Source organism: Eurytemora carolleeae, unplaced genomic scaffold (assembly GCF_000591075.1).
Source record: "Eurytemora carolleeae unplaced genomic scaffold, Eaff_2.0 scaffold777, whole genome shotgun sequence".
Lineage (NCBI taxonomy): Eukaryota > Metazoa > Arthropoda > Copepoda > Calanoida > Temoridae > Eurytemora > Eurytemora carolleeae.
This window is the reverse complement of record NW_019396828.1, coordinates 40,851-53,464: the sequence shown is the minus strand read 5'-3', so window position 1 is coordinate 53,464 and position 12,614 is coordinate 40,851. Positions and strand designations below refer to the sequence as shown.

General features: G+C 34.0%; 1 protein-coding gene across 1 annotated transcript in view; it reads right to left on the bottom strand.

Annotated features, from left to right (window-relative positions):
• LOC111709139 (uncharacterized) overlaps positions 1–4,285 on the bottom strand; it is a 16,710-nt gene extending 12,425 nt beyond the window's left edge. The window contains exons 1-3 of the mRNA XM_023482746.1: positions 3,828–4,285; positions 1,417–1,775; positions 637–717 (exon numbers count right to left, since the gene is read on the bottom strand). Of these exons, the coding sequence (XP_023338514.1) occupies positions 637–717; positions 1,417–1,775; positions 3,828–3,861 (474 nt within the window). The 5' untranslated portion in view covers positions 3,862–4,285. The remainder of the gene's footprint in view (positions 1–636; positions 718–1,416; positions 1,776–3,827) is intronic.
• Positions 4,286–12,614: the final 8,329 nt, after the last annotated feature.

Sequence of the window (12,614 nt, the reverse complement as noted above, 5' to 3'; positions counted from 1 at the left end):
GAGTATTCTAGAATATCCTGGAGTATTCTAGAATATCCTGGAGTATTCTAGACTATTCTGGAGTATTCTAGAGTTTCCTGGAATATTCTAGAGTATCCTGGAGTATTCTAGAGTATCCTGTAGTTTTCTAGAATATGCTATAGTATTCTAGAATATTCTGGATTATTCTAGAATATCCTGGAGTATTCTAGAATATCCGGGAGTTTTCTAGAATATCCTGGAGTATTCTAGAATATCCTGGAGTATTCTAGAATATCCTGGAGTATTCTAGAGTATCCTAGAGTATTCTAGAGCATCCTGGAGTATTCTTGAATATCCTGGAGTATTCTAGAATATCCTTGAATATTCTAGAATATCCTTGAATATTCTAGAGTTTCCTAGAGTATTCTAGAATATCCTGGAGTATTCTAGAATATCCTGGAGTATTCTAGAATATCCTGGAGTATTCTAGAATATCCTGGAGTATTCTAGAATATCCTGGAATATTCAAAAGTATCCCAGAGTATTCTAGAATATCCTGGAGTATTCTAGTATATCCTGGAGTATCCTAGAATATCCTGGAGTATTCTAGAATATCCTAGAGTGTCTGGTAAGTATCCTGGAAGAATTTTAAATCTCCTGTATTCTAGCACCTACCTTGAGAATATTAAGATGAGATCTAACCGCATCAGATCTTCTTTGCAGATCTGCGACATCAACACAGAAGGATCCCACAAACTTTTTAAAAAAAAAATTAAACCAAAGAAAAATGTTTTGTAAAACGTTGAATTTAGAGGTGTATAAATAATGAGGCTGCAGGAAGATTTCATATTTTAAATCTTGATTTCTAAATTAAATATTCAAATATCTTCATCCTTGATGAGACAGGATTCACTGAAGGGTTTCACAGATAATTGAATTCATCCCAATCCCAAGAAATATCTTTATTTCTCAGATCAAATAGTTTTAAAGGGCTTTTTCTTTTTGAAAGAACGCCCCAGGATACCATTAAATGATATCTTTCGGAAACTAAAAGTTTGCGAAATTATGTTGCAAATTCTACCAATAGACATTTCGCTCACGTTCTTGAGGATATTGGCAAAGTGTGCAAAGGTTCCTGTAATTTCTCCAAATATTCTGATCCATCCAAGCTTATTTGTTTTTTCTAAATACACACTTAAGCTATTTAAAAATGCAGAAATATTTACCTTATTCTAAGTAAATACTTATTTATATATATTTTTGATGCTTTGGACTTGGTTTGTTTGTTTAACAAAACTTAAAATAACTGACATTTTTTTAAAATAACTAACATTTTTTGCTAGATAAGACCAGGAAAGGTTAAGGGCCGTTCGAAATTTAATAAAATTGCTTTTAAAAAAATGTCGTAATTCCAGCAATAAAAACAGGAAAACTCACGAAATTTTGTTTACATACCTTAAGCTTAAATACAGCTGAGGAATTAGTCCCAGTAAACACAGAGTTCAGTTCAGTTGGGGACCCAGAGTTCGTTCGGGGATCAAACTCTAACTCAGAGTTCGACTTTAGAGTAAACCCCAACTCAGAGTTAGTCCTGTGAGTAAATACTATATCGGAGTTCATCTTAGGAGTAAACGTCCTGGGAGTTAACCCTAACTTAGACTCCGTCCTGGGAATAAACTCTAACTTTGAGTTCGTCCTGGAACTGGTTGGATGAAACCTTATACCGGAGTTCGTCCCATCACTTCGGTTCCTATCCTCAGAGAACCCTAAACTTGAGTTCGTCCTACTCTTCTCCTCAACATCGGAGATACGATCTAAAATATTAAGTTTTTACTAAAACTTTATGAAACATAGAACATGTTTAGGTTTGTTTCTGTGGCTCTACATAATTAACATTAATTCAATATTTAATAAAATTAAAGAAGAGCACTAAGAAGTGCAAAAATAAAAGATTATGACTATTAGTCACTAGTTTTAGTCTGAATATCTGTTGATGAATTGACTTGATATTTCTAGAGAACAATATGATAAAGAATGATACAACAGAATCTCTTTTATCTCAACACTAAGGCATAAACCATTTACAACTTTGTTTGTAGTTAACTTTGACAAAGAAATATAGGATACAAGGATACAAGGATACAAGGATACAAGGATACAAGGATACAAGGATACAAGGATACAAACAAGGATACAAGGATACAAGGATACAAAAAAATATCAAAGATTTGCTTTAAGTTGATAAGATCTTGACGCCGCAAGAAAAGTTTCATTCAATAAATGCATTTAGATCTAGATTTATATATGTGTGGCTTCTTATATCAACAAAATTTAATCAGGATCGGAACTTTAGCGCTAATCTACAACATCTGAACTTAATATATCCACAGTGTAAATTTTTTATTTCAATGGTTTAATCCGGGATAAAAATTAGCTGGTTTTCATTTATGCATTATATTTCGCAGATTTTTGTGAGTCCAGATTGATATTCAAAAGAAACTTGTATGAACTGAGTCCGAATTAAATGAATTTGAGCCGAGTCTAAAATCCGCCAAAAAACGGTTTTAATTTAGCGCGCCGGCTTAAATCTTTAAACATTGAATACAATTTAAGAGGAACCAACCATATTTGAGCCAAGGCTAAAATTCCTTAATTTCGGCCTCAATAGACATAATTTCGAATAATTAATACAAAGGTATCCTTTAAACCGTTTCGTCTGGAGATCTGAAAATTGATCATTTTGAATTATGGTTTCTATATCAAAGTGATTTGCGGATTTTTTGAGCCGATGCAAAAAAAAACACAATTCGACATGTTTCAAACTTTCTCATTGTTTCTTAATTAAAGGCAGGAAAGGATACTGTAGTAAATGCAACTTTTAAATAGCGTTGACATGTATTAGCGCTTTCTAAAAAAGCTTAAGTTAACAATACAACTTTCCTCAATTCAGAATATTTTAAATCTCTCTTTAAATTATTAATTTTCTTAATTGAAAGAAAAGCATTTTTCATTGTAGCATATTGGTCTTCTTCTATTTTATCATTTCTCCTAAATCTGACATTTCATTTTTAAACATTGTATCTTTGTGCATTTCTCTGTTTGCCTAAGTCTTTTGTAGAGATCTTATAAGAATTCGTTAATGCTTGCTCCAAACAATTAAAATGATTTATTTGTTCAGAATAATTTTATTATTCAATTAATTTTCATATAACTGTTTTGTTTCATTTCCGTATTTACTTATCTTATTAGAAAAATAAACGGAATTTCAATTGACCGGATTTAAAGGGAGTGTTCGCGAAAAATAAGCGCTTCTACTCGCTTCTAATTTTAATTCTATCTGTTGCATCTATAAGGAGAAAATTGTTAAACACGTCTCATGCTGAAGAACGTAGCGTCCATACAAATTCAGAAAGTTGCAACATTCAACTCGGATCGTAAAATAATCAACTTAATTCCAAACAAATCATTCAGATATTACAAACAATAGTCATCAATTATTTTTCGACGCATTTATATATAGTTAATATTTCATAATATTTTTAAATTTTGTTCTTTAAAAATAATATTGCGCTGGCGCTGGATTTTCGAACATTCGTGGAAAATATGAAAATGTCGTCTTTTTTATCAAAAATCTTCGAAACAGGAATAAATGTTTTCAAAAGTAACTCTCTGAAAATTGATTATTTTTAATTTCTCTGTAAGACGTCGACATTTTCAGGGTACAGTTGTCAATCAGACTAAATGTAGGGTCATTTTCAAAAACCACATTTACAGCCAGTAGGGAAGGGGTGATTTTCATCCTAGTAAATTTGGGAGGGGTGAGGGGGGGGGGAATACGGAGTAAAATATATCCTGAGATAACGAACCTGACTCTACGGGTTCAGACATGGTTTCAATCATATTTGCCCTCTAACGCTACAAGGGTTGACTAAAGTTAGCTTGGTTGCAACATTTGTCCATTGTTCAACTTCACGAGAGAGAGAATTAAACTTGGTTCAATCACATTTAATTTCTCTGTTTAATCCTAGAAAACAAGGTTCGGGTTGAATTTGCTCCGAGATCTCATTAGACCTGAGACATAGTGCTGTATAATTCTCCGTAATTGGTCAGTTTGGCACCCTGGAGATCCCGGGAGACCCTCCTCACATCATGCTTTAATTTTATTCCAAAGAGTCTGGAGTTTCCCAGCAGGGAACCCATCATTCTAAACCCTGGGTAAATAGTTCACGTATACCCAGGATATATCACGGAAACATGGAACCATTTCAAACCGTTTCAACACTGTTTAAACTAAGCCTGGAGTAAGGTTCGGTCTCTGCGGAGAGTCAGGCCTGAACTAAACTCTGAACCCGGTGTGGGTTGAAAGAGGGGGATCGGAGCAAGTGTATAGGCCTCATACATTCTTTTCATTCCTCGCAGCTTCATGTATATAATCCATATTTACTTTAATCGGATTATAATATATAAACCCATTTTAATCCGACATTTTGAATTTTTTCGTCAAGCTGAGAATACTTAACATATCATAACAGGGTTCTTTATTAATCGTTGTTCTTTATATATTTATATATATATACGGCGTTGTCCGTGCCCATTCGTCTACAAATTGCCCAAGGTGTTGGAGTCTTCCCTTTTAAAAAAATCGTTAACGCCACCTGTCGTATTTTACACAGTGCGGCAACACAATGTTTTTGTTAAATCTTTCAAAAAGAGTTGTAGTGGAATTTAAAAAATCGTCCAACTTCCTCCCACGTCCAATATTTGGCAGAAAACTTCCTCCCACGTCCAATATTTGGCAGAAAACTTCCTCCCACGTCCAATATTTGGCAGAAAACTTCCTCCCACGTCCAATATTTGGCAGAAAACTTCCCCCCACGTCCAATATTTGGCAGAAAACTTCCTCCCACGTCCAATATTTGGCAGAAAACTTCGTCCCACGTCCAATATTTTCCCACGTCCAATATTTGGCAGAAAACTTCCTCCCACGTCGAAGCAATTAATTTGAGAGGAAAACCGTTCTGTGTGACATCTCTGAGTGTAATGGTTTGATAGAAATACGTAACATACAAATGTTTAAATCGACTCTGCATTAAATTATTTAAGATCTGGGTACTGTGAGCCAAGAAATAAACCTTTCATGATCTATAAAAATATTGGATATCTTTAAAGGGACTGATAGCGTAAATAGTAGAAATACGCAAGTCAATTTTGTAGAGAAACCCCAATAGGAATTGATTAGTTTTCATAATTATAAACATTGATAACTAATTCAATCAGCCAAAACTATGTTTAAAATCAGGCACTGGCATATTTGAAGTTACACTTACAGAGTCCCTTTAAGTAAAAATATCAATATTTATAAAAATAGTAAGCTTACATATTATGAATTTTCTTTACTCGACTTATAGCTCCAGCGATGTAGTTTTCGTGCCCAGTTGAATTAGCAATGGTACGTGGTGCTTCTTCAATATTAAAAATAAAAACCATCTTTTCACATGAAAAGGTTTGGTAATTTCTGCTATAACATCGATAGACCTGGTTTTATCGGAAACAACCGACATTAAGTAATTTCTGAAGGGCCCAACTTTTTTTTGAGAGAAGTCTCAAAGTTGTTTAAATGTTATGTTTTAGTTAAGAATCTCGATCGAAACCCCGCTATTTCATTAAATTAGGATTAATCAACACGCTACTCTGACTAAATCAAGGTTTTGGCGTGCTGCTGATGCCCCTAAATCTTTTCTATATGGGTGTTAGAAACCACTGTGTTTTCTTGTGCTTTTGCTATAAAAAATATGTTTTTCTTCCAAAATTCTCGCTGTAATAAAGACGACATCTAAATATATTGCGGGTTTACAGGATTCATTCTAGGATAAATATATGAACGGGAAAAGTAATTATAAATTAAATCAATTTAAATCAATGCAAGCTGCAACTGATTCAATGTTTGTAAATGAAAAGATTATCAGAATATATTCATTTTGTTCATTCTCACCATGAAACACAAGACAAATGCATTTAAAGATGAGTATTGTGACAAAAAACAGTCACCCCAACCCACAGACCCCCTAAAATATCCCACCGTGCCCCCTCTCCTTAGTTATATTCTCATTGCTGAAAAAAGAAATCCGAGAAATCGGAAATATAATTTTCTCTAACAGTTCTCATGACACATGCTATATATATAACTTTTAATGTTATATATTTTTATCACAGATTATCGGTCTATTATCCACCTATTACAAGATTCAGAATAATACATCAAGTGATTAAGATGTTGAAAAGTCGAAAAGCCTTAAATTCTAAGTATTTAAAGTTCTTTTGGATCATTTGCTAGATTTAAATATGATCTCCACTATCTTTCATTGTAAGTCATACAGCTACAGGGTGTCCCATAAAAAATACAGAGGAGTGACGAAGTAAAAGTCTTCTTTGATCAAAGTGTGTATCAAAAAAAAGCTTCACGGCTACATTTTCTTTCTTCCTATTCTGTGGGACACCCTGTTTGATGTAAATTAAACGGATTGATACACACCAGAAATGATGTTAGATTATGGGCGGAGTCTTAGCCTAGTTTTGACACTACATCTCTAGATTCACATCAGGAACCATCAGGAACCATTAGGAAACATTAGGAACCATCAGGAACCATCAGAAACCATCAGGAACCATCAGGAACTATCAGAAACCATCAGAAACCATCAGGAACCATGAGGAACTATCAGGAACCATAAGAAATCATCGGGAGCCATCAGTAACCATCAGGAACTAACACGAACCATCAGGAACTATCAGAAACCATTAGGAACTATCGGGGGTTCATTAGCAATCACTAGGAGCTATCAGGAACCATCAGAAACCATCAGGAACAATCGAGAAGCATCAGGATTCATCAGGAACCATAAGGAACTATCAGAAACCATCAAAAACCATCACAAACCATTACAAACCATCCGGAACCCTCAGGAACCATCAGGAACCATCAAAATTCATCACGATTAAGTGAAAGTTGTGAATCAGACAACAATCAAATCTCAGTAAGTTCCCAGGAACCAAACAGACAATAATTCCTTCTCTGTTGAACCCAGTGAATGCAAACCATCCAAAACTCCATATCAAGATAACATCTCTCCTGGCACCCTGGCTTCAGAGCATAATTCTTATTCAAAGTATTAAATTGAGAATTATACTTTGCACCGTCATTCGTGTCAAATGTTGAGTAAATATCCTCAACTACCCATACGGTTCAGTTATTACCAAAAATGGATTGTACGTGTAAATTTAACTGCGTCATTTATTAATTAAAAGACGAGTAAAAGTAGATGATGCTTTCGGAAATGATATTTTTTTCAACCGATAATAAAAAAAATCAAATAGTTTTATTTCTCTAAACTTCTGTTCTATTTTTAGGACATGTTCGTAAATTATTGTACTCTTATTGTTTCAACCTACAGAATTTTGACAAGTACTTCTAAAAAACTAAAGTTATTAACAAGCGCTTTTAGTTGTACAATGTATATTGTTAAGGTTAATATCTGGGTTATTAAAAGCCTAGGCGTTATGACATCTCAAGGTCGCCCCGGTCTAGAACAATTTTTTTTAAATCAATTTATTCCTTTTTATTCCGTAATTACTGAAAATGAACAATACTAATAGTATTTTTCTGTGTACGTTTAACATTGTAAAAATTAAATATTTTGACCATTGTTTTCACGTAATTAGTGAAATTTTGAGTATCACTGCGAGCAAACATATGCACGCTCTCACGCAATAATTTGATAGAATTTAGCCAACTACTCCTAGGAACTGTTCAGTTTTAAATTTACATGTCCAAGGCTACAAAAGAGTATAAGTGAGTAATAAGAATGAACTTCAAGGTCAACGTATTATATAATTTCAAAGTCGGCGAGGTCTAAAGATGAAATCCCCGAAAGAGGATTATAAAATCTGCAATCAGTAGCTTCGGATCTGGAACCAGCGAAAACCTACTCCTCTCTTTTAATATACTCGTTATTCATTATGTATAGAGACAATAAATGTACCTTTAAAATGCATTACTTTCATAGTGGTATACACTATCCATACAATCCTTGGAATATTATTGTTTACGCAACTAACGCAATTCTTGGCCTTGCAGATTAATCAGGATTAAACCCCCGGAGCCAAGTAACCACAGACCCTGGAGAAACTGATCGCTGAGAACCCAAACCTAGAACCGGGGTGGGTTTCTCAGGCACCCTGATATATCATTAATAATCCTGTTTAGGCTTTTCAGTTCACAATCATCATCGTAAAGAATGTAACCTTTATCACTCGAGAGTTTTTATCAGAACAGACTGACATTACATATTATGTTTTGATTAAACATTACTTTTATAATAGCAGTTCTGTTCAAAGTGACGGATTTTCAAACAAAAAAATACCTACATTTTTCTTGTCAAATCTTGAAAATTTGGGTCATATGAGTTGCCACACAGAACTTAAACCTTTTCGGTTCAGCCGTTTTGGCGTTTATTTGATACAAACGGACAGACAAACAGACACGGACAGGCAAGAAAAGAATATATATCCACTTCAGATTTTCAACCATCTTTGCCTCTCCCCTCATGAAGGTGCCCCAATGTGTAAACATGAATAAAGAGAGAGGAGAGAGAAAGGGTAAAGAGACAGAGAGGAGAAAGAGAGAGGGGAAAGAAAGAAATGGGAGAGAAAGGGAAAAGAGAGAGGGGAGAGAAAGGGGAAAGAAAGAAATGGGAGAGAAAGGGAAAAGAGATAGGGGAGAGAAAGGGGAGAGAAAGTAAGAGGGATATAAAGAAAAGCTGTTGTGGTTTAATTCTTCTATAGAACAGGATATCTTGCTTAGTATTCAGGAGACAGAATTCACATATCTTAACATATTTCCAACATTTTCCTACATTTTCTTACAAGAGTTCAGGAGATTCCACAGGAGTTCAGGAAATCCTATGATCCTATAGGAGTTCAAGAGATCCTCCAGGAGTTCAGGGGATCCTACAAAAGTTCAGAAGATCCTGAAGGAGTTAAGGAGGTCCTACAGGTGTTCAGGAGATCCTTCAGGAGTTCAGAAAATCCTACAGAAGTTCAGAAAATCCTACAGAAGTTCAGGAGATCCTACAGGAGTTCAGGAAATCCTAAAGTAGTTCAGTAGATTCTGCAGGAGTTCTGGAGATCTTACAGGAATTTAGGAGATCCTATAGGAGTACAGTAGATCCTACAGGAGTTCAGGGATCCTACAGAAGTTTAGGAGATTATACAGGAGTTCAGGGGATCCTACAGGAGTTCAGGGGATCCTACAGGAGTTTAGGAGATTATACAGGAGTTCAGGGGATCCTACAAGAGTTTAGGAGATCCTACAGGAGTTCAGGGGATCCTACAGGAGTTTAGGAGATTATACAGGATTTCAGGGGATCCTACAGGAGTTTAGGAGATCCTACACGAGTTCAGGTGATCCTACAGGAGTTTAGGAGATCCTACAGGAGTTCAGGGGATCCTACAGGAGTTTCGGAGATCCTACAGGAGTTCAGGGTATCCTACAGGAGTTCAGGGGATCTTACAGGAGTTCAGGGGATCCTCCAGGAGTTCAAGAGAAAATTAGAAACTAAATGAGAAAATCTAAATGTTTATCATTATCTGAAAAGGTTGTCTTGAGTACTAGGTTCTCAGGCTTCTAATATAAATTATAAAGACTCTGCTCGTTGAAGTTAATAAGTTTGAAATGAGATATTCTTAGCTAAGTTCAGCTCCAAAGCTCCCACCCTAATAATCTTTAGCTCTCTATCTATCCCACTCTCCAACTTATTAAATATTCAAATATTTAATATTTTAAATATCATTTTTTAACAAGGAATATACTTAACACCCCCCCCCCTCGCTGTCTGTCAGTGAGCTAATGAGTTTAATGAGTGTATAGGATGAGGGGTGAGGAACTGAGGATGAGCTGTGAAGAATGAAGACCCCCCTAGTAGAGAGGGAGGGACACCCCGGTCGCAATGAGCCTCCTAGATTTGCCAAACAATAGCGAGCCTCCACAAAGTATAAATATTATATTATAAATCATTTTGAAGAAAATATTTTCTAATTTGTTCTAATCTTTAATATTTAGATTTAGCTAAATTGCAAGATGCAAAATACCCCTTTTGGATAATAATCTAAATTTTGAAGGAAAAAAATCGGGAAAATGTTTTTTCGGCAGGAACTTCTAACATTAAGGGGTTAAGCATTCATTCTCAATTTAATTGGTTCAAAAGTTCAAACCTCGGTATTCCCTCCAGAATTTTCTTCGCTTATAATGTTTATAGGTTTAAAATGTTTTAAAGTTTGGATCAAATTGTATTGTGGAGGCTCGGAGCTGCATAGAAAATCTGTGAGGCTCATGGCGGATGTGGCGTCCCTCCCTCCCGTGGAGAAACTCAGCCCCAACCAAAGTTAATATTCAATGCCGGAGAATAAATTATGAAATTATGATAAATAAATAGTTCTACTTCATTCAGAAGTTAATAAATACATAAACTTGAACAAGCTGAAGAGAGTTCCAGGGGGTTCAAAAACTTTTAAAACCTCAACTTTTTTAGAATTTTTTGAATTCATACTTTTTATAATTTAAACATAGACTAAGTTACATTCTTAGCTTGGATGTCTATTTACAATTTGATATCTCACAATATTGACTTAATTTCAAGGAACTCCTATTTAAAGATATGCAATCAATTTACATTTATACCCTTTAAACCTTTGGAAGATTAAGATATTCTTATTTATTTATTAGATTACTTTCATTTGTGGTTTTTCTCGAAATTGACTTGTGGATATCTGCTAGACAAAGACAATGAAGGACATTGTCAAAGTTCATCACTTTTTAAAATATGAAAATGAAGATATCTTCCACATTGTTACTCAGATAAAGTGAAATTGTGATTGGATCTGCATGCCAAGCTTAAAATTGAGGGTTAGTTAAAATTCAGTTAAAATTCATTTCTGTCAAATTTACGTGTAGTACTTTTGTGATCTCGTAGCTCATTTAGTTTTCATTTTACATCCGGTTCTATACTATAAATTCAATCATATTTTTACATCCGGTTCTATACTATAAATTCAATCATGTTTTTGTTTTTTTTAAAAAGAGAAGATATGATTTAAAACATGTAGAGTGAATCCCAGATATATGAATCATAGCAAGAGTTTTTATAATGTCGTATTACATATTTAAGATCAAATCCCGCGCAAAAATAAGTTTAATATAAATATATCAGTTGCATTCATATTTTAGGACTATTAATTTTTTCCGCGGCATTTGATCTTAAATAGGTTGAGAATACGACATTATTCATATATCTGGGAATGGGATTCACTTTAAGATTTCAATTTAACATAAATTTTTAATTTAGCAAATAATTTCATAAAATAAATTCAGCATTCGTATCCACAATCATTATTTCAGCGCCATCTCCTTGAAAATGTAACCCTATCTGCACATATTTAGTTTTATTATACCCATTTTAGTCTAAATCTTAACCTTAAATCAATTGGTTTGCACATGTATAGAATTATATTAAAACCTTTAAAAATGAATCACCATATAATGCTACAGGGATATCGTGAAAAATGAAAGTAAAGTTAAGACTCGTTAGACTTTAAACCAGGACCTTCAGTTTACCGTGGCGTGCGACCATGTGACCCAAAATATATAAAATTTCCCTGATTCACAACGGTACCCTTTAAATATTTCATTAAACTATTGTGTACTTTATCATTCTTCCTCACTTCATCGTGAATTTCATAACGTACGGTGCTTTAAAGTAATCATCGTGCTATAAAGTAATCATCGTGCTGTAAAGTTAAATTAGCTGTACATTATAGCACGTGTGATATTAAGTTTTGATTGGTTCCCGGATTTTCTCCAAAAAATGTTGGATATTTCCAAAATATTTTTTTAATTGAAATGAAAATAGAATTAAAATCAATTTTTTTTGTTTCAAAGCTTATTTGATCTAGAAATAGCCATTGAAATAAGACAAGTACACAAACGTTTCAAAAAACTACCTATAGCAATATTATTTTGGTTCACAGTGCTAAAAAGTTTTTGGACTTTAATTTTTCTATATCTCGAAGGTTCTCGCCTTTTAAGATTATATTTTGTCCCTCGCCGGAACAAAATTGAATCTAAAAAGGATTGAACCTTCTCGATAAAGTGAAAATTTCTGTCCAAAAACTTTAAAACACTGCGAACCAAAATAACAGTGTTATAAATAGTTAATCTAAGGAAAAATAAGGCAAGATATCGTCTTGTTTCTTTCTTGAAAAATGTTGAATTCTGAAAATGCCTTTCATTGTCTCATCAGTATAAACCCGCATGGCGCCTTCACATAGAAGTCACAATTGAAAGATTGTAACTAAATTTTCAATCAGAAAAGTTTGATCAAATTTTGTTAAAAGATTTATGTTAATACGTCAATTATAAAAAAAAATAATATTGTTATACATCATACATGTGCAATGATGCGCAATGATGCGACAAAGGAATTGAGTCTTTGCCACAAACTCTGATTTTATAATTCCTATATCATTGGAACCCAATGTTATAAATCTTTGATATTTCAAACTTATATTATTTGATCTAACAGAATTCATAGTTTGAAATA